The following is a 26,609-nucleotide window of genomic DNA, read 5'->3' as shown; positions in this document are numbered from 1 at the left end:
GGCCCAAGTGATTAATCAGTTTGGAGGTGAATTGGTTTCTTTGGCCCTGCTTACGGTTAAGCACTCCCAGGCTCTCCTGTGCAAAGGAATCCCACACTATGGTAAGGCAGATGTGGAAAAGGCTCATGTGCTGGTGAAGGAAGGATGAGACCCCTGCATGCTGCCATGGCAAGTGCCAGGGCCCCCAGTCACCCACACAGAGAGAAGCCTCTACAGCCCTCAGCTCTGGCAGTGCTCATCATGGTGGTGGCATAAGAGATTGTGCTGGCTTAGCAGGAGACAGCCACTCTGCCCTTTCTCCTGAATGGGTCAGAGCAACCAGAGCAGGACAGCCAGGAGTATCCACCCCTCCCAGGTTGTCACCAGTTTGCTCTTCCATCTGTGCTCCCTCCTTTGTTACACCGGAAGCCAGCAGGTGTCAGCTGAGTTTATCGAATGTCTGTGACTTGCACACTCCTTTCTCTGCCAGCCAATGTTTAGTCCTCGCAGTGTTAGGAACAAACTAAGCTTTGGGAAGCAGATGAATGTTGTTTGTCTTGCACAGCTCAGGGGCAAGGGGAAGCAGCAGCAGCAGGAGCCTGCTCACGTGCCTCTACCCCTGATCCCTACAAACAGCAGAGGCATGTGAGGCACCAGGTCTTACTGAAATGTTTATTAAGATTGAACTTGAGAACAACGGAACACAATGTCTTGTGGAGTAGAAGATCTCTAAATTGATTTTCCTCTTCTATGCATAAATGAAAAAAAATAAAATAAAATCAAGATTATACAAAAGGAACAGAAAGTGCAGAACACAATGAAACAGTTCTCATGCAACAACTCTCCTTTGTTTCTTTTTCCCCAAACCTTACAACAGAAAATAAGCTCAACAGTGGAGAAATAAAAACCATACATACAACATTATGCCGTCTACCACTCAAACATTCACCTGTGACATTACTTTGCTTAATCCCTTTTTCCTCATAAAACAACATTATGTGTTTAACACATGCTTATAAACATTGCTAAACTCAGCAAGAGCTATTATAGTGCCCCAACTTAATAAGTTGATAAAAAAGTAGTTGTCATACGGCCAGTTCACAAAGGAACTAAATATTCTCCTTTTGTTTTTTAGCTTGCTTTTTTTTTTGTACTTTTATATATATTTTTTTTTTCCACTATGAGATGCCTATATGCAGCTTTCTAGTAATAGGAGGCATTTAAAATAAGCTGGTCATTTGGCTACCAAAAGGGCTTAGTGTTCATGTTACATCAGGAAACAAAAAACACCACAGGGAGCTGCCAATTGGTTGGGAGAACAGTCTGGGGTTTGGGGTTTTTTTTGGGGGGGGCTATTAACTACAATTTGGTTATCAGCAAGGACTGAATAGGTGCAGAGAAGATGAGGAGTTTGACTGAATGCTCCAAGAGCTTCTGCCCCAGCTTCAGAATTTAAGAAGAAACGTATCAGAGAATGTGAAATTGAAGTGTGTCCTGGGCTTTCACTGGAGCTGTGGCAGGTCACAAGGGCACTGAAAGCCTTTTAACAGATGTCCTCTTCTGGAGGGGGAATGTCATTGTCCCTCCTAGACATTCTCTGAGGTCTCCTGTGATCCCTGGGGCAAGGGAGAGTGAGGTTGAAAGACAGGTGAGCTGCAGGGCTGCTTGGGTTGAGGAACCAAACAGAATTAGTTTTCTGGGAGATGATCTTAGTTGAAATGACAGGAAAAACTGGAGCCTCTGGCTGAGCAGACCTCGGCACTGCTTGTGCCAGACTAGGAAAAGGCAGCCGAGCCTTTGTTGTTATTATCTAACAATTTCCTAACTGTCTGGGCTGCTCTGGGTCTCGAAATCAAAACACCAGTTGATACTTGAGCTTCTGCAGCTCGCCTCTGCCAGTGGCTTGTTCTGGATGCAACATGAGAAACAAAACTTTGGGTAGCTCCCCTTCTGAAAAATGACCATTTTCCACGCGCTTTACAAAGGTTCAGCTTTGTCGCTTAAGGAAGAACAACAGCTAGAGGACTCTGCAAAGGAAAATAAAGTTTGGTATTTCTCTACACAGTCATTAATAACATTTCTGTGCAACATTTGGTGTTCGTTACATTTATTTGGCCTAGTAAAAGGAAATGAGGACAAAACAGCTGCAAACAAAACAAACTTCTCTTCCACAATAGATACTTCAGATGCCGAAGCTGCTGCATGTGCTTGGAGTATCATGCAGGAGTTTACTTACTCAGTTAAATAGGATACATATTTATAGCTGAGCTCATCTCCCAGGGGACTAGGATGAGGGAAACCTGGAAGAACTCAGCTGCAAACACTGCTGAGTACAGTGACAAGGAGCGCCAACCACCAAGGCTATTTTGGCCCCAGCAGTGTGCATGTCAATGTCTATACACAGACACCCACCCCCACCTGAAATAACCCAGCTCTCAGTGACTCACCTACAGCTCATGGCAGGGCCTGGGCAAGGGACTGGTGCGCGCCCGAGCTACACAAAATTACTGCACATGTGAGCGGCCTCCAGAAACAGACACTGGCCCCTGCAATGCACCTTCAGGAAGAAGCCCACACCTGAACTCCTCTCCTGCCCAGGAACAAACTTTGACTTTCTCCACCTTTATTTGGAAATGTGACCTCAACTCCACGGCTGAAAAACCCCACTGGTACCAAAGAAAATCCTGCCTTTAGCTGTTGCCATCAGAGGGAGGCCAAGCTCACCACAAACCAAGGGCAGGTGGCTGCATTTCTAACAATGGAATTGAGTTTGTAAGGAGGCACCTGGCAATAATCACTGTTGTCACGGTCACTCCAAGTGCTGGAGGGGTTCAGATCAGACCAGAGAGGAATATGAAGCTCAGCCCTTGCTCCCTGCCTCTGTGGAAAACCTCACACAAGCTTGTTTCATCATGGGGTCCACACACCAGCATCAGCATTGGCAAGAAAAACAGGAGGCTAAATTTGCAGCTGCCTCCTTTTCAGCCTGCTGTGCCAGAAATATTTCATAGTCTAGCAAAAGGCTCCAAGTGAAAGGGGAAAAGGACACTCTGTGTTTCAAGCAGCACTAGCCTCTGTTGGATTTACTGGCTTCCTCCCTTCTTAAGATGAACAACCCCCACCTTTCCATAACTGCTCACTGCCAATGCTAGCAAACGACCAGATTCATGTTATTAAAAGGCTATTTAGGTAATAAATCTCTATGAAAGTCATCTAACCAGCAGCAAGAGAAACATTCCTAAGAAATTATTGCTTCTGGAATCTGAAATTGCCATCCATAAACAGATGTGACTGGACTCCTGCAATAAGCAGTGCAAAATGCACGTTCTGCCTTTCTGAGCGGTTGAAGTTTGAGCTTCTCTGCTCTCGTCAAACATTTCTAGATGTGCAGCTTCCCAACTTCAGCTCTCAGCAGCCTGAGCACAAATAGGGTCTCGTGTGCTTGGTGTTGCACCTCACCAGAAGGACTGCAGCAGAATATGTTGAAATTGTTTACAGTACAGAGCAACACAGAACAAAACCACTACACCTGAAGCTGTCTGCAGTAAAGGTCCAAAGAGATGGAGCATGTGGGACGAATCTGACTACAGTAACACCCACAAACAACAAACGATGCTTATTGTCACCAGGAATGAGATAAAGCCACTTGCACTCTCTTCCCACAACTTCTGCAATAAACACATAAAACTGTACTATTTTGCCTTTGAACTATGACCAAAAACCTGAATCATTTCTGTATCAAATACAGGGGACACACAAATTAAAAAAATCACTGCCCACAATACCCTGAGAAGTGGTAGGGCTAGAAAGAAAACTCTTGAATTCAGTATGAAGATCTACTATGAAAGATCTTGGGAGCCCTCACCAGCAAGCACAGTGGAAGCCAGCGTGGTGGTTTCACCACTTGCCTGGCCAAGGTACAGGAGGAGATACTTTGGCAGGAGCTCCCCCGAGTTAATTCTTCTGGCAAGACTACAAATACTTCAGTGTGTTTACAATGGATAATTATTTCCTTCGTCTTTACAGGGGAGTGAAACAGAGCTTCCTGCTACACAGCAGCCTGCATGTTCACGTGGAACAAACAGCAATTAAACAGCCCCATAAACAACTCCAAATATGGATCTTAGCATCCAACTTGTAGAAACAAGGCTATGCCAAATGCTGTCTGTGAAAAAATTGGACCTTCCCTCCTTTCATGAAAACCCTCTGGGCTCAAAACATTCTTCCTCCCTCCTCACCCTTGCCCTGACTGTGAAAGATAAATAAATGTGAGCTCACCTCCCCCAGACAGTTTCACTTTGCTGAGTGTGAAGCAAGAGGGCGCTTCAACTTCACCTCCCTCTGCTGCTAGACCTTCATCAGCCTGATGGTGCTGTGAATGAAATTTTGGCTCACGAAGGTGCAGGCTGGAGTAATGGTGATTTGAAACCACACTGACCCATGAAGCTCATGGGGGAAGGGGTAATTATGGCTGGCACTAGCCAAAAGATGCAGATTTCCAAACTATAGAAGAACCTTTCCACAAATAGAGATTAAAGTAGGGAATACTTGACAGCCAAGTAGAATCTTCAAGGAGCTCTATAAAAGGAAAATATTCAAGCCACTTAAAAAAAAATGTTGATCTCAGTATGTATTTTACATGAATGCCAGTTACAGGGTGAAACACAACTCAGCTCTGCTCTGTATGAGCTTCCCCAGCATATATTAACTGTAAATGAGATGATAAAATTCACGGCAGAAGTTCCTCACATCTGATTTCTTCAATAAGGTCTCATATTCTTCAGTAGTATCATTCCCCTGTCTGAACACAGTTCACAGTACGTGTTCTAAACAAAAAACCCCCCAAAACCAAAACAAACAAAAAAAAACCCCAAACACCAAAAATCACCTTAAAGAAAAAAAGACTTTCTGAGACACTTGGAAAAAACCCCAGCAAACCACAACCCACCCCTAAGTCCTGTGTGATTAGATGTACTTTAGTGCTCAGCGATCTCACCAGCCTACAGACAACCCTGCCACCCTTGAGAGCAGAGGGCGGCGGCACCGACAGAAAGCCTTCAGCTCAGAAACACACCCGTGCCACCAGGAAGTGGTCAGTGATGCTGGCCAAGACTGCGTCAGCTTCACGCATCCCAAAACATACATTTCTTAAATACATTGACACTTCAAGTAATTGAGTAAAAACTGCTTCTCATTTTGAAACATACTTTCTTCTGCTGAATGACTATATTGCAGCATGAGTTACACATGCACTTTAAAGTACTGTAGCATGAGAAGTTTGAGGCAGCAGAAATCTTACAAGGAGCTGTGATTTGTCTGTGTAGCACACGGATCGACTGCAGCCTGGAGGTCCATGCAAGAGTGAGGAAATCGCATCACAAACACTTCTAAGACGACAAACAGAAGTTCAGTTTCTAAAGTTGCTTTAAATGGCTGCTGGATCTCTGAGCTTTGGCTGCCCATGGAGTGGGGCACGCTGCCAAGTACTATTCTAAATCAGATTAGCACACCTCTTTCAAGCTCTTCACAGAAAGATGTCTTTGCACCGCAGCTATGTCCTGAATCAAGGAAGGGGACATGGAGGTTGCACTGATGACACTGGTACAGCAGCTCGGAATAGCTCCAGCCTACAATTCCTCCAACAAAGGGACTGGAACAGCAACACATGCTACTGGATTGAATTTTAAGGCCTAAAAACTGTTTCTGACAGATTTTTATACACCCAGACTATAACATAAAGTGACAGAGGTAGGCCTTCAGTTTATCTTGTTGTACTGACGCTATGCCTTTACCTTGGCTGCTGCATTCCCAGCCAGCAAGATAAAGGATCATAAAAAGTGCAATTAATCAACGACTTTCTTTTCCCCATCAGACAGAATCCGCATGCACCCTCCCACAAAGCTGACCCCAGAGATACTCTTTCTCCATGGCAGCTCCATCCAGAGATGATCAGGTTTAAATGCCAAGAAAAGCCCCCGGTTCACCAGCACACAAACTCCCAGCTAAAAATTGTCACAGCATATTCCAACGACATTCACCAAATTCAGCACTTGTGATAAAAACCTGCCAGTGCCGGTCACCTCTTCCCAGTTGCTGCTCCTTTCATCTATAGTTAGATCACTCACCCAATGTCACCCTCTCCTGACATGCAGCAGACTTGGGAGTAGTTGTTGAACAGTATGACTAAAAGGATTCATGGCAGTTTCTCAGAAACTGCAGTAATTGCTTTTGTTTTCCTTGAAAGTAATTGCAAATGAAACGACTCTGCAGTAATTGCACTAACAAAACCATGAAGCCTAAAATGAACATTAAAGAACTGTAGCTGTCAGACTGATAATACCATGCTGATGGAAAAAATTTGATCAAGATGTCTAAGCGTTTGATTCAGCTATTACACTAGTGAAACCTGAAATGTTCAGACAAAGAACCCAGCAAGAGACTAGAAGTCAAGATAGCTTCCATTTCCGGTTAGCTCAAAAACAGCCGCAAACGTAATTTTTCTACCTGCTAATTGTATACACTGTGAGTCTCATGCAGATTAATAAAACTTATTCCAAGTCTAAATGTATTCTTAATAAAAAAGTGTTCAGAAATGACATTTCTAAGTTGTAGAGAAAGCAATTAGCATCGTAGCTACCTGTTGAAATCTATATTAAGGACTACAGAATTTCATTTACACTTTTGCATGAAACTGCCTTTCCTTCTGTAATTTTAGTTACAAGTAGTGAAGATCCTAATCTGTTTTCTTGGAGGAAACAAAAAAAAGAAAAGAAAGAGTTCTTGATCCTGCACCTGCACTCCCTGGAATGTGGGTGATCAGCAAGCGACGTCCTCAAACGGCTGACTCGCTCTCCAGCTCCGACGCGGCAGGTCCCTTGCGCGTCAGCTTCAGCACGGTTGGCTTCTCTGCACTCGTGCCGTTGCCCTCGGCTGTCTCTGGAGGACCTAGTCCTTTCTGTTCTTCCTTTGGCTCTTCATTGACTTCAGGATAAATCACCAAGAAAGTAGCTGTCAAAAAACCCAGGAAGGATCCCACTGAAGCCACCATGGGAATGACTCTGACGGTGCCCACTGCATCCACCACACCACCAAGCGCAGAGGCCACGAGGATCTGGGAGATGTAAACCTGGCAGGACAGGATAGCGCAGTCTATGCCAAATCCTCGCTTTGAGTTCCCGGGGCTATGGTGAATGTACTGGAAAGGGACAAGAAACATGTTAGGAGGTAAAACAATGGATGAAATAAAGGAGAAAAAAATAGTTGAAAATACATTTATACACTAGTATCATCCCCAGATTTCTCAGATATGGTCAACTCAACTCCATCCCTGTGCATCACACAGGCTGTGAAAGTCCAGAGCAACAACCTCCTTACCTCCTATTTACCATTGGCATCCCCCAGTGTGAACTGGCTCCAAGATTAGGTTTTGAAAAAACAAAATTGACAGGAAACAGTGGCAATTGTTTTTTATGATCATAAAAGGAGTCCTTCTCCCAATCCCAATGCAGAAATATGTTAAAATAAATTACCCTTGGTAATCGCAATGGAACAGTGCTACAAAGTGGAAAGGAAATTTGTGCTTGTTTCCAGCAGGATGTTTCCAGCTTGTTTCCATGGCAGGGGGGTTGGAACTAGATGATCCTTGTGGTCCCTTCCAATCCTGAATGAAACTATGAAACTATAGGATCTGTTTGCCCTAAGTATCCCCAGAATCACAGCTCCATTTCCAGACTCACCTCAATATTCAACACTGTGAAGAACCTGACTAATGCTAACGTAATACACCAAACCCAGCAGTAACTATGAGGTATATAACAAATACTCCAGTAATTACTTCATATGCACCCAAATCCTTTTATAGCTCAGCACAGGGTAAAGGAATTGTGACCCCACTGAGCCAACTTGATGCTAATACCATTTGATTTAAGTAGCAGCTCTTGCTGTTTACCATCAGGGCTGAATTTGTGCTTTGGCTCACATCCCATCCCATCATGTATCTCAAATAATGGGATTTAATAAATCCATTTTGCCACTGTGATCTTCAGAGAAATGCAAATGCTCAGCCTTGGTTACAATACTGAACATCTTCCACGTACCTCTTTAATATCATGGTATTGTCCCAGAAGCGCGTAAGGGCAGTAGGAGATACTCATAGAGACTATTCCCATAGTGCTGATCATTATCATGGTGACATACACGTTGGGGAACATAGCCATCACTGCGGTGCCAAGAGAGAAACCCAGCGTGCCCAGGATGTAGATCACTTTGATACTAAGGTCATAGTTGTCCAAATATTTCTGCAACAAGGCTACAGAGATAAAGAATAAAACATAAAGATCAGTTTACTTGGTGAAGTTTTATGGTATTGATGTGGTCATGACAGCTTGAGAGACTGTTCAGGACTTGGATGCTCACTGCAGGTTTGGCTTATCTAAGCAGCATAGCTCAGCCCTCATTGGGAAAAGGATGGATTGGTCCTTCAGAAACTGGAGAACAAACAAGCTCAGGGACTTGCCTAAACCATGCTAAGGGTTTGAGGCAGAAAAAAACACTGTGAAGCTCAAATGTAGTCTGCTCAGTCCATTCGTTAATTTAACCTCTTCATTGACTTTGTCAACACAGGTACACGCTGAGCACGGAGGAGATGCTAGCACAAGCACATCTGCCAAACAAAGCGATCAGATGTTTGTTGACACATTTCAGTCTGTGCTCAGAAACAAGTTGCCCACGTGAACTTCACTTTGGTGTGCCTCAACAAAGAGGCAGCCCCTACCACACTGATCTGTGCAGATGGACCTGTGCAAGTGCTGTAAAAGGCAGAATTTCTGTATGGCAAACCCTCTCAGTTTCAGTCTGTACTCCAAGGCCAAACCATCTGTAGTTGGTTTATCTGTCAGAGAGCATGAAAGGCTTTCAGAAATACAAATTCATCACTTTGATTTAAAAAACAGCCCTTGCAAAACCCCTCTTACATATGCTTGGATCTACTAACAAACATGTTTTTAAATTCCTGATGATTTGCTAACTGCCATTTGTTACCTTGATACCATTGTGTGCCTTCTGCCACTTAACCCCTCTGCTCACACTTCCACCTCTGCATTTGGGGAGATTTTTTAGTGTTGACTCTTAAAGAAGCCTTTCCCCTTACGACCAACTGAAATGCTTTTCCAAAACATCTGTCTCCCCAAACAGAGAAGGGGATGCTAACTGAAACAAAACTATTTTGAGCTTGCAAACACATGCATTCCACTGTCTCTGCAGTCTCTTACCTGAACAAACAGCAGCAGTAGCAGCATAAATAACCAGTCCCCAGCATCCCATCTGAACACCAGCATTATAGGCATGTAACTCAGTCGAGTTATAAGGGGCCTGCAACAAACACAAATGTAAAGTTGTTTTCTTGTAACAAGCATATCTCAGAAATAAGTAAATAAAAGCATAGAAACACATAATGGTTTGGGTTGGAAAGGACCTTAAAGATCATCTACATCCAACCCCTCCACCATGGGCAGGGACACCTTCCACTAGATCAGGTTGCTCAAGGCCTTATGCAAACTAGCCTTGAACACCTCCAGGGAGGGGGCATCCACAACCTCCCTGGGCAACCTGTTCTAGTGCCTGACCACCCTCACTGTAAAGAGTTTCTTTCCTAATATCCATTGTAAATCTACCCTCCTCAAGCTTCAATCCATTCCCTCTCATCCTATCACTACAAGCCCTTGTAAAAATTCCCTCCCCAGCTTTCTTGTAGACTTCCTCCTGTTACTGAAAAGCAACTATAAAGTCACCCCAGAGCCTTCTCTTCTGCAGGTCTGCCAATGGTAACTGTTCTCTTACCTTTGGATCACCCTGAAAGATGACCTGTCCCATGAAATCTGTATAGAACACAGCTTCAGCAATGATGGAGAACCAAGTTAAGAGGTGACAGACGCACAGCCTCAGCAGCTCCTTTGGCATCTTTAGCATTGACAACCACAAGAGTCTGACAGTGGTTTCAGTTTCCCCTTCTTCGCTCTCAGTGTCTCCACTTGAATTCGTGGTGCCACTCTGGTTCCTGTGCCTGCACCTCTGCCGCTGCCGCTTCTGCATGTCATAGATGTCATTCATGCTGCGTGAGGACTTGATCAAGACGATGGCATTGGCCCGACGAAAGCGGTAGCGGTGAGAGCCTATTTTGCCGTAGTAGGAGAAGGTGTACGAGGGCTGACGGTAGAACATGCGCCTCCGCCTCCGCATGGAGTTTGAAGTACTGGACTGTTTCATGCCTATTCTAGCGTGTCCATTCAGGAACTCTTTTGGTAGGGAGCCATTCAGGTTTGGGACTTTATCTTCATTTAAGTGATTATCAAGCAACATGTCCTCTTCTTTCTCATTGTCCCTGAGGAAAGCAGACAGGTGATTGAGTTTGGACTTCATGATCTCTTGGCTTGTATTGTGGGGAGTGTTTGGATATGAGGCATCCTGAAAAATGGAGGGTTCAATATCATGCAGAAAAAGCAGCTCCGATTCAATTTCCAATGTAGCGTCGGGCATGTGCAGAACCGAGTCACTCTTACTTCTTACAATGTTCACCTCAAGGAACTCCATATTGAGATCATGCTCTGACTGAACATCGTCGTGGAACATAGAGGCTCCATACGGCTCTTCCTCGCTAATTACATTCAGTCGATTCAGAGGAGGGAGACTACCGCTGAATTTGACACTAGAAAGCGTGTCTCCTTCATCATCAGTCCTGTCCTGCTGAGGATTATATTGCTCTTCTTCAATGCTAAAAAGGTGGAGAGCAACGGAGACAGAGAAAATAATGGCTGCAAAGAAGAAAAGGACTTGCTCTTGAGATTTAAAAATACCACCCAAGAAGGTCTGTGTCCAGTCCAGCCCTCCTAACATATAACCGATTGCTCCTCCGAGACCTGTGGAAGAGAAAACAAAGGAGACGTGTTAATGAAAGATCAATTCAGCCACAACTTGGGCATCAGAAAGACTTGACAGCTGTCAAAAATGTATTGACTAACTACATACCAGCTGAAAAGGCATGGATGTTAAGGGCCATGTCTTGCTCTTCACTGTCCACCACATCCAACAAGTAGGCCCGAATTGGTCCTTCTGTTGCATCAGCGCAGAAGTCCAACACCACTACACCAAGCACTGTGAGAACTATACCAATGGGCTGCTTGTCTGGGACATCACCGATAGCCAGACCTGAGGAAAAAGGGAAAAGGAATCTGAGCTTGCCAGTTGAAATGGGAGAACTACAAAGAGCAACATTAAGCTTCTTAAGAGAAAGGTGGTCAACAGACTTACTGGAAACATTCCTTTACAGAATAAAATGCCAGTTTCAACTCTGGCACAGTTTCATAAGTGATCTGGGCCAAGGATTATATTTCTGCATTTGCAGGCTGATACTTGTTTTTCAATATGCTATTTTTTAAGTTGTTCTTAAACCTCTGAGAGCATTGGATATTATTTCATGTTTCTTGTATGTATTTTCCTTTGAACACTGAAGCCTGTTTTTAAAAGGATAGCCATGGTGGGAAAAGCCAAAATGCCATGCTTCATCTGTCAGTTACAAACATAGGTAACTGAACTGCTGGCAGCATTCCTGATATGGAGCCTGACATGCAAGTACACCAGGATAAAGTAACCCCTTTACCTCTCTCTTTGCTTTTCTTAAACAGTCATATTTTCTAGATCACTTTTATAAGCAAAACTTTTAAGGATGAAGCAACATGAAGGTATTTTGCACTGCAAAAAGCTTCAGTCAGCTTCTGGTGATAGCAGGGGATGAAATGCTTTTTGTCTACAGAGTGGAAAGGCAGCATTAGTTTAAAGCTGGAGAATTTGTCATGAAACAAATCACTGACAAAAGCATGAATTACTTGAATTAGAGATTTAGAAGTTACACATGCATGACAGACAAAACCATTACTGTAATAGATGAAAAAGACTATGGGAAGAGATGAACTGGCTAAGCCACCAAAACTCATCTAAATCTTGAGTGTGATGATTCCTGCATATTCAATCCTCATTTATATCAGGCCCTCTAAAAGCTAAAGAAGTTTATTTATATGTGTGCCATGCTCAGCTGACCCTTGCAGCAGAAAGCACCAATGGTGTCCGTGCTTTAGATTTGTTAGAATCAACAGAACAGTACATGCAGTGAAGACAACAAGAGCTGAATAGGATCCATACACTGCTGTTCTCCTGGGACACAGGTGTATTACCATTAGGGTTAGCCAGCCTCTTTTTTAGTGTGCTCTTGAGCTCCTCAGTCCCCTCCCCATGACTCTTCTTGCCAGAGGCCACGTTATGACAAAGGGTATGATACAATGACCAGCTCATTTCTTCATCATCTCCTGCAGCCCCAAATTGAAATTAGGATTGCAAGTAACTGTTGACTAGCAGGAAAACGTGGCAATAAGCTGGGAAGCAGACAGACAATGAGAGCATACAGGCTTCATCTAATAGGAAATTTGGATAGAAATGAGGCCTTTTCCAGCAAACTGCTTTGTGAGAGACTGGTAAGCATTGTCCTTTTTCTCTGAAAAGTGACACAAGCCACCATTTCAAAAATCTCAATTAAAGAAAGACTGATACTGCTTTATCGTATTATGCATTTGCTTTAAGTGGTAGCTCAAGTGCTGTCTTAAATTGCACATTTGTGGCAAACCTCTATCATCTAGTATGGAACAGAAGATGATGGAACAGCTCTCACTTCAGTTCACTCCAGGCTCACTTTTGCAGTGTGTAGCAATAACCACTGTGTTTTAAAGAAGGCTGATTGCACAGAGGTACCACTGGAGTATCTGGAAAGCACAGGTTTTCAGAAAGCAATGCTTATTAACTGTGCAAAAAAAGAGACAATGAAAACTCAAAGATGATATTTTGGGCTGATATATAAGAAGTTGAGACACTTCAAAATAAGTCTATAAACTGTGTGTAAGGTTTGCTTGCCACTATCAGTGACCTAAACTGCTGTGTCAGTAAGAGTTTCCTAGCTATTAAAATCTTGTAGAAGGACCAGAATCTAACATGTTGCATGCATCTGAACAAGGAGTAAGTCTGGAAGACAGAACAATAAAGCACAACTGATACCATATGATAGCAATTCAAATAATCTTTACTGCTTGGGTAAATTAAAAAAGCATAAGCTAAATGTCATTCATCTGAAGACTGTTCAGGGCAGCTTGCAGAAAACTGAAAACCATCATATGACATCGCAGTTGGGCTTTACAAAGCTAACATGCTGAGCCAAAGTAACCTTCCACTCATTTCCCTCCATCAGTAAAACTTCTTCACAATAGAGCTGCATCTAACTCTAAAAAGAGAGCCAAGAGGATATTATTAGGTGCTAAGTTCCTTTCATTTGCATCAGTCCAACCATGATGTAAACATTTCCCCAAACGTACTTGCTGTCACCTCTCCTACGCTAGATTTACAAAGAGATTGTAGATTAAGTCCTGTAGTAAACTATGTTCAAGGGAAACTATTTTTACCAGCTTTGATGGGGGCTAAGGAAAAATTATTTTCCCACATAGCTTTTGATAAACAAATATTAACTGTGTTCTGGACTTTTTCAATACTGGGTCTAAGAAAAGCACAAGAAAAAGTGAAAAGATAATTTTTGAAATAATGCTGGAAACAGGATGTGTTCCAGATATGCATTAAAGGGAAAATGGATCACAACAGGAAACATTTCCCTGTGAACAGGTTGCTACAATTTTCCCATGTCAAGGATTGACCAAATTCGTCTCGGTGACTGCAAACATTATGCTGGCAACCATTGTATTAACACCACCGTGTGACCATTGCACAATCCTCAGCACAGCACCGTAACTGTAGAGTAATGATGAAAACATGCAAGGTGGACAGTGGGAGGGCAGTGCTGCAGAGATTCCTAGTGGTTTTAACACTAAACATACGTTGAAGCTACTGCTCAGTGCTACCCTTACTTCCTACACACAAAGGAGAAAGCAGCTATGTTAGCAGAAGATACATGCAGGTGATTTCTTCATTATTTACCTATAACAGAACCATTAAGGAAAAGTGCAACTCCAAACAGGACACCAATGCAGAGAGCAAGAATAAAAGGCCGCCGGCGGCCCCAGCTCAGCGTGCAGCGGTCACTAGCTGAACCTATAAGCGGAGTGAAGATCAAGCCCAGGATGGGGCTAAGGAACCAAGTGAGGCTGTAGTATTGTTCAGGAAGACCTAAAACAAAGAGAAAAATCATTTAAAGGTTATGTGGTACACAGCAAATATATTTTGCTTTATAGGCAGAACTTTTTAAACTTTTGAAAACTGTGAATGGATCAGTAGTTTGCATACATCAAACTCCCTCCTTAATGAACAACCCAGTTAAGACTAATGGCTAGGAAACCAGCTAAGGAAGTCACACATCATTTATCTTTCAAATACCTGGGCTATATGAAGGCAACAATAGATATAATTAAGCTACTGAAATAAAAAGTGATAGCTAACAGCAAAATCATTAGTCTAAATTAGTTACTACTGTGAAAAAAAAAGACACTTGAATTTATTTGCTGAATTGATGCATTTCCTAAGTGTCCTGATTTTTTTTTTTGACAGAGCTATCAATGTAGATGGCCTCCATGAAGACGTAGCAGCCAAGGTCTGCTGTGTAAAAGCCAAATAGCTTTGTTGTAGCCTCTTAGCTGCTTGTAGATGATAAAAGCAAAGATCTTTGGGATGCCTGGAAAGCTGCCTGGTTGTTGTACACACAGGTCCCCTTCTCAGAAAAACTGGTAACCTAATACACAACTATAAAGAGTCACTAAGGCTCTAATGGACTGAGAATGATGGACAGAATTTGACTGTTATGAAACACCCCATTTCTAAGCACAAAAATGTTTACCTATAAATGGATCAACAGACAACAAAAGGAAAAGCTTCCCCGAACTGAGGTGTCTATTCATAAGATCACTGGATTTGTGTAATACTTACCTAGGAAAAAAGCTTCTTACAAATAATAACTTCTGCAGAACAGAAACCCTCAAGCTCTGTGCTAGCCCTCTCAAGCAGGGAGAGTAATGGCCTGCAGATGGCAGACTGGCCCAGAAGAGCAGCTACACTCAGGTCCTTGGAGGTTTGCTTCCCTCTCAGTTTATCAGCACAAGTCAGGTAACCACTTTGACACATTTCTTAGTAAAGCAATAATAACAAAACAATCAATTTCTTACAGTCCAGCTGATGCCAAGACTTAAAAAAACCTCAATGTCTTTACCCCAGGAAGGAAAACCATTCATTATTCAAAACCATGTATCGTGTGAATAGTATTTGACCTTTGCTGGCAAGATCAACCTGTACCTTGTACTCCCTGCTCAGCACGTTGAGACATCCATCACCAAGGAGGATTATACCAATCTCTGCTCAAAATAGCTTATGGAGCAAATTTGGAAGTCTAATCTCCTGCTGTTTAAAGGACCATCAATTCTTGATTAAAAATGCTGACTCCTTCCATGAGATAAATCAGATTTTCCCAAGACTCTTGCGTGGTCTGTGGTGATGCTGAGATTACATTACAGGCAAATATGCTCCTTTTCACCATAAGTAACCAACTTCATCATCAGGATTCAAAATACAGGTCTGGGGCCAAGGTTCATGTGATTTGACACTACTTGACAGAATGAACAAACTAACAGCCACAACTGCCTTGGTAAGTACAGAGCTACTCAAAGACACTTGCCTCTTCTGAACCTGCTCAACCTGTTTTGTACTAAATATGCCCATGAACACCCTACACCCTGCCAGGGGATGGCATCATGGTTTAGCCATCTTTCCTTCACACAGGCAGCTGAAGCCCTCTGTCAGAGGCAAATACTCCACACTGGCTCTTACCCTCTAACTATTGACTCCTGCAGCAGGTTTCAGATCTCTAGGAAAGAGCTGTGTTTGTATAGTTGGCACCTTGTTCCAATCACAGTTCAAACCACTACCTCTTTGCTTTTCCAAGTGTTTGGTGAGGTCTTGGCTGACACAAAAGTTTTAGCTGAAACATACTTAGCAAGGCAGAGCAGTGCATATTAGGTTTAAGGGTCTTGTTCAAGAACCCATTGCTGTGGGCACCATTCCTTTAAATCCCAACATTTGTACCACCTGGCTTCTCTTCATGAAAACTATCATAATCATAGGTGCAAGTCAGCAAGCCAGTAATCCTAATAAAAGTGCAGGGAAATGCTCCATCTCCCTGTGATTTTAACATTCTCTTTGGCTTCACCATGTACAACAGCATTTCCAAGCAGGTTCAGGCTCTGTGTTGAGCTGGCATCTCACCTGCTCCAGGATGCAAACACTTACTGACACCTGGGCTGGCATAGGTGTGTGTGTGGGGTGTCTGCTTAAAAATAAATTAGTTATGGGGAAAAGGAAACATCTAGCTCAAGGCAAACAAAACTGAAGGGTAGGCAGGTTATGATCCTTTTAAGGTGAATGTGTAAATACTCATTCAATTTTGCCAACACAAAGCCATTGTGTTGAGCAGCAGTTATGCATCAAAGGCTGCTGCTGTGTGATGCCAAGTGACTGCAGTGAGTCTGTTTCAAAGTTAGAAGCTGGAGCTTCTCTAGTGTCACTGATCTTCATTGCAGTGATCACCAGCATCTGAAATAATTTGATGTCATAGTGCTGCAAGAGGGCACTATGTTGAGAACAGAAGTTTCATTTCTGAATTATGTTGTGCCTTGTGAATTATGAGCTGGGACATCACAGTGAAGCTCATCCATCAGTAAGCACTTGAGAGATGTTGGGAAAGTTTTGCAGTAAATCACACAGTTGTTTTAAATAAACACAGGGGATGAAGGCTAGCCAGAGCTGTTACTAGTGTTACATGCATTATCCTATCTCATATGAATAAACAATCTTAAACAGACATAAGTAAAATAGACAGAATTAAGAGACTATTACTATTCCAACATCCACTGAGACAACCAACTCCTTTTAATGAGAACTGTTTAGCAGAAACAAGAAGGAAACACCAGCAGAGCAGGGACAAGCAACAAGAGTGTATACCCAGGGACACAGTGAGCCTACACAGCTGATAGTCCTTTTGTCCTTAAGGCCACCACTTTGTCTCCAGTCTACAGAGACACTTCTCTGTGGTGTACACCGATTTTAAACAACAAAGTAAGTTCTGGAAACTATCTGTTCGATTCCACAGGGAATGAAAAACCTGATTATGAACATGTGTCCTTCAATACTAAACTCTGCCCATTTCTCCATTGGCAAGACAGGTATTTTTAATGCTTTATAGCCACAGCTGACCAACTGTCATAAAAATGTACTAAGGGTATTAAAACCCAGTGACTTTAACTGCCAACATTACTGTCTTCAGTGCTTTCAAGGTCAACTTTGCATGTAATAACTCAGTCAGATTAAGGCCTGCATTGTGGTTTGATTTTATAGGCCAGTAAAAGAAAGGAAAAAAGGCTTTTCACCCAACCTCTGCTACATGCCCACAAATAGGGAGCCTTATCTTTGTGTGTGAGTCAGAAGAGAAACTGAAATGCTCTCTTGAGAAGGGTTATTCTCACTGATTGAAAATGGTGATCTTCCCAGCACCTAAGTATTAAAAATAAAAGTCTAAATCCAAGTATTTACATTAAATATGGCTTACTTTGCAAAAGACATGAAACAAAATGATCTCAGAATGGAGCTAAGGACGTGTCTCAGAATGGATAGATAAAAAGGACACTTGAAAACCCAAGAACATTACGTTTGGAAATCTTTCTTTAGACAAACCACTGATATTTTTATACAACTACTATTACTAACCAAAATGCCTTTCAAAGAAGGGATGATAACAATGTATACAAGAATTCATAGCCCTAGGACAAGGACAAATGGAATTTCTAAAAAGCTTTCAGTGCCCCTCCAAGTGAACAGGAAAAGGGTAACTTTCAAGTGAAACGAGCAATTTGCAGAGGTTGTAGAATGGTAGGAAGCATCACCATGAGCACAACCTGCTGCCTCTCTTGCTGGAGAAGTCATGCTATAGGACCACTTCCATAACCCTACAAATTACATTGCATGTGTAAGCTAGCAGTTTATAAAATCATCATGTTTTATGTACAGTGAGCAGAATTCACAATAGTTATCATTTATTAAGTGAAGCATATGACTTTTTACTCTCAGTATGCAAACTGCAATGTCATCACATTACAATTTAGTTGTTTACTCAAGCGGAAAACTATCAAGCTGGGTTACAGAAGATTCACGGCAGAAAGCTGGTGCACATGCAAGTTAAACGACACAGGGAAAGTTAATTTGCTGGTGGGAGAATCCTCACCTAAATTTCCCTGATGGACAGCAGACTCCTCACCTGAACAACATACAGGCAGGCAAACAGAACAATCACTTCAGTGATGGGTAGTAAAATTCACTGGTTACCTCAAGCTTCCCCAGTCATTTATGGCCTGTATCTTAAAGCTGAGATGTCTTATTAAGCTATGGTCTACCCAGCCAACCAAAACTCTGAGCCTGTTTTGGTGCCTACAAAAGGCTACTCTGTATAAATTTAGTTGTCACCTCTGATACCTTCACTCAGCATTCCTTCTGGAAAGGCAGACTTTTGTAAAGCTCAAAGGCAAGTTCTAGCATGGGTCTTCTGGGGAAGAGCTAAGACACTGAACACTATCTGCACTGTCCCATGAAGCAAGACTCCAAAACATATTCTTGCAGATGTTCTTCATAAATTCATGCTTCATACTGGCCAATTCCACAGGACCTTCATTATTTCAACAGTAGGTCTGCTTTAGTGCTAGTCATTTTCATACAAATGAGAAAGTTCCAGACAAACAAGGAGAACTCCAGCATCACAGTATTCTTCCCCCCTTAGAAGTTATTGTGGTTTTGACATCTTGAATGTCTGCACACGACATGCATGTTGAGGCTGGCGTGCATGATTTGCAGTGGAAGCAAAATAAGTAAGAGTGCAAATTGAAATAGACATGGTGTGTGTATACACGTGTGTGTTTATGCATAAATGCATACAAACAACACAGCTGCCTCCAAGCCTTCCAGAGGTTTGCTGCCTCACAAGAATGAGCTTTGTAGACATTAATGAAACTGTATAGAAATTATGGCTGTGAAGGGCTCTAAGGCAGTTGAGAAAGGTAATGACATATCCCTAACAGCTCCTTTCTCTGTACATATATGCAGCTACAGAACATCATCATTTTATACAATCTTTTAAACTGAGAAGACAGTTCAGAAGGCAAGTCCAAGGTGGAAGAAGATGAACCGAAATGAAGAGAGAGAGGAAATATTTTGACACCAAGACGTTCCTTCTGATACCTCCATCTAGTGGCAAGGACTCAGATGCAGCACATTTTTTAAATGAGCTTGGCTACCGTGATGTGCCTGGCCAGCAGCCCTGCAACATCCAGTCTGACGTGCAGAACAGATGTCGGGATGCTGGTTTGGACTAGATTTCAAGGCAGTACTGCACAGCGAGCTTCTCATCCACATGACTGCCTTGCCACGACCCTCTTACAGCCAAGTGTAAAACACTCCAACTGCTGAGAGCTGCTATACCCACCTGGAACAGGCTATAACTAGGCTGGGACTGATTTTCTATGGCCAAGAGAAGTATCATGCAGCATATGCCTGTACCAAAGGCTGCTGAGCCTCCATGCAGACTCAAAAGCCAAAGCAGCTGTGTCCCATTACCAGTTCAATGCTGTTCCTTTATTTTGTCTGTAACTTTCCACCTCTGTGTTTGCCTTGCAAGGTAGTGGCTCTAACAGTGGACCGTCACTTGCCAACTTAGAAAAGTAACCTGGTAGCCTCTTAAGGGAGGAATAATAACCGAAGGATTATTATTTAGCCTTTTACTGACAGCTAATCTGAGGAAACACTGAGGAGGAAAAAAAAAAGACAAAGCCCCATACTGAATAAGCAAGGTTAGTACTCGTGCCATGAACTGAATCTGGAGCAGGTCACAAGGCAGACTCCAAAGTCTCATACAAATCAGTGAGAAAAAGCAAAACAACAACAGCTTCTGTTAGCAGCAACGACTGCCACTGAGACCCTTGTAATATGGCATTTCCCAGCCAGCTACAAACAAACAGGACACTGGCTTCTAGTAAATAAGGGTTTGTTTTTTCCCAGACAAAAAAAGTGCCCAACAATAGTGGGACCAGCACTGCTCACGGTTCACAGGAAATGCTCACTGTGTCACCATCAGTCTAAGGGCTGCGTGAGGTCACAAGTTACATGGAAGAAAGATTAAGTCACATGCAGCAGTTTCTATTCAAAACCTCTTTTTGATAAGTTCTATTGGGGAGAAAATAGTTATTTATAAGCTTAACAATAAGATCTGATATGGGAATAGGATGCTAAACTCCCATTTTCATTTGTCAGAAATCATCACCTAGAGACTTGTTTATACACTTAAAGTAAACACCATACAAACGTCTGAACTAACACAAGCAGCTGTCATGCCCTGCACATACTTTGTATTCCACAATTTCATCCCTCCATAAAATACTACGTGTGGCTGAAAATATTTCACATTGATCTGTTTAAAAATACATCATTTACACATGCTGCTTTGTTTAGACTGTTTTTCAAGAGGGTAGCAAGCAAAACCAATGCTTGTCCCAAAGCTGTGAAACAGTTAGAATGCCAATGTCTGCTCCTCATCTTGCAACAGAATCGTAGGAACCACCAGAAATGGGGCATTTGAGCTTTGGAAAGTCAGTATGAGGAGCAGGGATTTCAGAATGTGGCTGTAAGGGTTTTTAAAAATGCAGCCCAATATCCACTTCCTTGTATTTAAAATAAAAATACAGAGTTGCCACACATTTGGATCCCCTAGAAAAAAACTAACAAGCTGCATGCCTGTGTTGACAACTCTAACGCCATGAAACCTCAACCACAAATCTTTTTGCTTCTTGCTATCTCCCCTCAGATTTTAGGGTTTCCAGTGAGACAGAGCTCATGTAAGACTGAGCTGCCAAGAAAACCATATCTGAGCCAACGTGTGTTGAACTAGTGCACTGGAATGTGCTTGACTGGTGGTTTGAGCAGTACTGTGGGACAGTTAGTACTTGTATGCTGAGTTTATTGCACCCATGAAGAACCACCTTCTAACTTGTGGACTGAAATAAGAACTCTGACCAACAGAAAGTGATAAGAAAAAACACATTAATTTCTCCTGGTGCCCCTTATTATGATGTGAGCAGCTTCCAAATATGGGGGTACAAACTTTTAAGAAGGAAAGAATTTTAAGCACTACTTGCAATTGGTCATATATGGGAAGAGACAGTCTCTAGCTTGTACCTTTAATGCTACAGTGGACTTTATGTGAAAACCTTGCTCTTCATCAAGTTACCCCTGCCCAGCCTTGAGCCTTCATTTCTTCACAAGTACTCAGTTTGAGCATTCTGGAGAAAATTTATACTAATATGTATGATCAGAAGGCTCATTTTAGTTGCAAAGGAGCAGGTGGAAAACCTCAGAACAAAACTGGTACTGGGAGATTTCTAATAGCTGCTAGCTTTCTACAAACCTGGTGGCCTATCAAGTTGTCAGGCATCTTTATTCACTCACTGTCTCAGAAATGACCTGCTGTAATAAACCCCACATAAAAGAGGAGCAGTATCAAACCCGTGGCTTCAATCTTCCCACTGGTAAAATTCACATCCTGAAATTCTTCTTGTGCCTGTCAAGTAAGAGCTCTTCTGCTTAGCCTGCAACATTCACAAGCTGTCAACACATTATATACATCTCAGAGGCAGGATACGTGCACTCTGCAATCTGAACACACTTCTCTGGAGCACAAACTATCACCCACTTGCAAGAAGTCTTATCCTCTCCTTCCCCCTCCCATTCAGCTCCTTGTCAGCAGGGATGTCTGCACAACGGCTGGGAGCACTGGGCTTGCAGCCTCACTCAGTCTGTTATTGCTATGAAGTGGGGATAGGGTGACCTCCTTACTGCAAATGAGAAATCAGCTGTGGGACATGAGTGGAGGAATAAAGCACAATTCCTCCATTTTGATGGGGATATTAGCACTCAGGGAAGTGATAATCAAGAGCACAAATAATTAATAGGAATATTACAAGGATCTACTATAAGCACCCTCAGTAAGTTTATAGATGACATCAGGTTGGGCAAGAGTATTGATCTGCTTGAGGGTACGAAGGCTCTTCAGAGGGATCTAGCCAGGCTGGAACAATGGAGTAAGGCCAGTGGCATGAAGTTCAACAAGGCCAAGTGCCAGGTCCTGTACTTGGGTCACAACAACCCCATGAATGCTACAGGCTTGGGGAAGAAAGGCTAGAAACCTGCACAGCACAAAAGGGCTGGGGCATGCTGGTTGACAGCCAGCTGAATGAGCCAGCAGTATGCCTAGGTGAGCAAGAACGCAAACAGCATCCTGGCTTTTACCAAAAAAAGTGTGACCAGCAGGACCAGGGAAGTGATTGTCCCTCTGTATTTGCACTGGTGATGCTGCACCTACAGTACAGTGTTCACTTTTGGGCCCTTCACTGCAAGACAGACCTTGAGGTACTGGAGCATGTCCAAAGATGACAAATGAAGTTGGTGAAAAGTTTGGAGAACAAACCCTATGAGGAACAGTTGACAGAACTGGGGTTGTTCAGTGTGAAGAAGGCTCAGAGTGGGTCTTACGATGCTCCAGTAGTACCTGAAAGGAGGCTGTAGCAAGGTGAGCGTTGGTGTCTTCTCCCAAATAACAAGGAATAGGGCAAGAAGAAATGGTGTCAACTTGTTCCAGGGGAGGTTTAGGTTGGAGATTAGGGAAAGTTTCTTCCCTGAAAGGGTTGTCAAGCCCTAGAACAAGCTGCCCAAAGAAGTAATTGAGTCACCATCCCTGGATGTATTTAAAAGACATGTAGCTGTGGCGCTGAGGGATGTGGTTTAGTGGTGGACTTGGCAGTGCTGGGTTAGTGGTATAATCTCAAAAGTGTTTTCAAACCTAAACAGCTCTATGACTGACATAAAAAGCAAGGTACTTCAGAGGACTGACATCCAATTCTTTCTAAAGTTACAAGTAAAAATCAGCCACAGCCCACCGTGAATAAATCAGGAGAGATGCTTTGCAGGGCAGAGGGCAGGAGCACTGCCTGTCTCCCTCTTCCAGGACAGGAAGCCACTACCTGCATCACTGAGACATCCAAAACTTTCATAGCAGATCCATGCCTGTAAAGTACACCTGCTTTAGTTAGTCCCTGTCATGAGATTATTGATGGAAGTTTGACCTATATACGTGAACAAATAATAAGAATGTTAAAAGGATTAAGTTTCCTTTAATTTATTTAGAATTTTAAATTTCCTGACTAGCTGGATGCAAACAAGTCACACTGCCACAGCAGAAGCAACTCCCCAAAATTTGGAAGCCATTACAACCATTACATGCCATGCCTGTAAGTAGACTAGAGCCACCCATTTTGAAAGAATAACTCAGCTAGTTATAAAGCAATACTCTTGCTTGTCAACAGCTTCAGCACAGAAATATTAGTGGGGTGTTTCATGTAGAGTCCTGGAGGTGTTTTTAAGCCATAGAAGAGCAACATCCCCTTCTGGCAAAGCTGTTCTGCCTTCTGGTACCACAACAGCTTCTGAAATTATCCATGCAATAGCATGCTAACAGCAACCACGTAAAATAACACTTCTGGAAAATGGAGTTAAGGAAGTAAGTGACAGCCCTCTTAAAGGATTTTTTTATCTAGTTTTTCCCTTTTCTCTCTGCTCAGTTATTGCTCCTCAACCTCCTACAACTGTCCTCCCCTTCTCATATTTGGCAACTGTGGGAGTCAGCAGTGTTTCATTAAGCTGTGCTGCTATACTGCCATTCTGCAAAGTTATAGAAAAGTTTATGTGGCTTCACTGACAATTTCTATTTTCTAACCCAGTTTTATGGTGCTGTGTCAGAAAAGAGAAGCATATGTTAAGAGAAATGAGCCAAAGGTATGTGCGAACGGGGGAGAGGCGAAGCAAAAGCCTGAGAACAGCTGAGGTCTGAGACACTGAAGAGAGAAGACATGCACTGATCCACAGGCAGGTAAATACATTTTCTCCCTTTTAGCATGATTGCTGTCCAGTAAAGCTTTTAAAGCTTTAATTATTTATTTTAAAATGTATAACCCTCCTAATGACCTACTGCCACAAGAGTAACCTGCAGTAATTCAGGCAGGAGAGAATTTCCAGCTTACTGCCCTTGTAACAATCCTTATCCAGTACAGCAAGCAACTGCTGAAAGACACACGTGCCAATATTAGCTACTCCTGCTGCTGCTGAAGAGGAGGAATGAAAGGCAACGTGCATGACTCATGCCCTGCTCAGGGAAAGACCCCTCAAAAAAAATGAAGGAAAAAAAAATAATCAATTGCTGTCACAGAATTTTTCATTATAGTAAAACTGCTTAGCAATTCCTGCAGGTTGCACAGAATTATGTCCTTACCAAAAGAATGGTGTTCATTTTTGCCAAGGGACATTTACACCAGTGAAAAGTGTAAGGTTTACTTAAACCCAAAGCCAAACCTTCTCTACTCAAATCACTGAGTGACAAACTTTCTCCATATTGCAGCAAGCTTCAGAGAGGGCAAGGAACTGCAACACTGCTAAGAGCTCTCACCAAGTGATGAAACGGATCCACTGGAGTTTTCTACATTACCTGTGCCATCCTTTTCGGCTCTTGGGAAACTCGTTTTTGACTTTGCTTCCCCTCTCATCTATTAACCAATATTCAGAAATATATCACTTTGACACTTATAAGAAATTTGCATCACAGTGCTTAACGAGCTGAATCTGAATACAGATTTAATCTGATGCAACACCCAGTGTGCTGAACCAGCAGTAATACAAAAATGCCCTTTTAACCTCCACTGCATTAGCAGCTTTAGGGATATAACGAAGGTGTTCACCTCAAATAAAAAGCTGAAAACTTTCTTCACAGTCAGAAAAATGCAGGTTGTATCGAAGTATACCCATACAGGAACATATGCAGCAGATACCAACTTCACAATGTCAGTGTATTTATTATTCCCAGGCTGCAGAGGCTGTCTCCTGTTGCTGGCTAGTTAAACAAGCTGCAGATACAGAAGGATTTAAAGGTCACACGCAACTACGCTAGCGTCCATTTCCCATCACTCACAAGTGCCTAAATGTATGTAGACACGTCTATGAATGCAGCAATCGATAAATTGTTTTGCCACACTAATCCTTCCCCTTGCCTTTACGGGATGAAATTAAAATGCATCAGCGGTACGTGATGCCCCACTTCGACCGCATGCATTACGTAAGACTGCAGCACTTCACAGCGCGCTTTCGCTGCAAGATTAGACATCAATTACAGTGACATGTGTCGCCTGAAGACACGCAGCATCCCAGTTTATCCAAAGCTCAATAGGGTTTTTCGTCACCACTTCTAGAATATTGGCAAATTTATAAACAAAGGCACTTCGGCTCAAATGCACTTTAAAATCCCCGAACTCAAGAGACTCTTACATATACAATAGAAAATCTGTCAGCACCAACTCGCAAGCCTGTTCTCTTAATCAACAGTAGAGCTTTTGTTGCAGCGATTACCACAACAATACCTCAGAACAGGACCATCTACTTACACAGCTGAACCAAGTCCTAACCCAAACCTCATGTTAGCACCTATTTTTATCTCTAAGTAGAGCCAAGCCTGAACTGTTAATTCTGGTTGTTCAGCCCAGACTGTAGCGACACTCTCCTACGCCCTAACAATAAAAGATCTGGTTAACAAACAACTTTTCGGTTCTGCGTAAAACCAAAATTCCAGCTAAAATTATACTTTTGTAACGAGGATCTATTCAATATGGGGCTCCTCAGAGACGGGAGGGAGTTGCCCAGCAGCAGTAGGGGCAACCGGGGTGCTCTGGTCCTGTGCTGCTCTTCAGCACAAGAGGTGTGTCGAAAGGATGCTTTGACTGCCCTTCTGCACTGCTCTAAGCAGACCTCATGGAGAGACAGAAGCATGATTAATGTATGCAAAGGCAAGCTGAAGAGCATGCCTAGGGCATACTAAATTTTATGAGGCTTGCTCAAAAGTTAAGACATTTAAAACAGCATTCTAACAAACACTGGGCTAGACGGGATTACCTAGATTCCATTCACTACAGCAGAGGTTGACTCCTGATGCATCCATTCTACCTTACCAACCCCCAAGCCCTAGGAAACCATAGAGGATCTGGTTCACATTGCCAAACAAATGACTGGCATGTACCCATCCCAGCATGGCATCTGGTCAATGTATCCAGGAACAGAACTTGAAGAAAACGGAAGGCAAACAGACTTGAAAGAAGCCCAAACCCATATTTTTTTGTCAAGCAAGCAGCCAGGCAGGGTATGGTCAGCACAACATTCACACCCTGGAACTGCAAGCAGCAAAGAAAATAGTTCATTTCCACCTCAAGTTGCATGTGTTAAAAAAATGCAGTAAGTGTATAGCAGAGAAAAATGAAAGGAGCTTATCTCTCTCATTGATAAAAGTCATCCTCCTCTTCCTAGTTTTCAGGCTTGCCTATACATTTGGAAGTGATGTGGAAACAGTGACATCAGAAGGTGGTTTTTGGCTTGTGTAACATACCATCAGAGAACCTTCATCTTTCTGCAGATTC

At 42.7% G+C, this 26,609-nt stretch overlaps 1 protein-coding gene across 6 annotated transcripts in view; it reads right to left on the bottom strand.

Annotated features, from left to right (window-relative positions):
- SLC45A4 (solute carrier family 45 member 4) overlaps positions 1–26,609 on the bottom strand; it is a 103,138-nt gene that overhangs the window by 14,951 nt on the left and 61,578 nt on the right. For 5 of the 6 annotated variants that reach the window (XM_068155449.1, XM_068155451.1, XM_068155447.1 and 2 more), the window contains 6 exons: positions 14,002–14,190; positions 11,002–11,181; positions 9,817–10,892; positions 9,249–9,348; positions 8,076–8,287; positions 638–7,174 (listed from right to left, as the gene is read on the bottom strand). In XM_068155449.1, coding sequence (XP_068011550.1) covers positions 6,812–7,174; positions 8,076–8,287; positions 9,249–9,348; positions 9,817–10,892; positions 11,002–11,181; positions 14,002–14,190 — 2,120 coding nt within the window. In that variant the 3' untranslated portion in view covers positions 638–6,811. Of the gene's footprint in view, positions 1–637; positions 7,175–8,075; positions 8,288–9,248; positions 9,349–9,816; positions 10,893–11,001; positions 11,182–14,001; positions 14,191–26,609 lie in introns of those variants that run through there. The other variant, XM_068155450.1, reaches the window with a different exon arrangement.

Source organism: Melanerpes formicivorus, unplaced genomic scaffold (assembly GCF_026170545.1).
Source record: "Melanerpes formicivorus ecotype bairdi unplaced genomic scaffold, bMelFor1.0.p_v2 SCAF_32, whole genome shotgun sequence".
NCBI classification, from domain to species: Eukaryota; Metazoa; Chordata; class Aves; order Piciformes; family Picidae; genus Melanerpes; species Melanerpes formicivorus.
The sequence above is the reverse complement of the archived record's forward strand: the minus strand, read 5'-3'. Positions and strand labels throughout refer to the sequence as shown.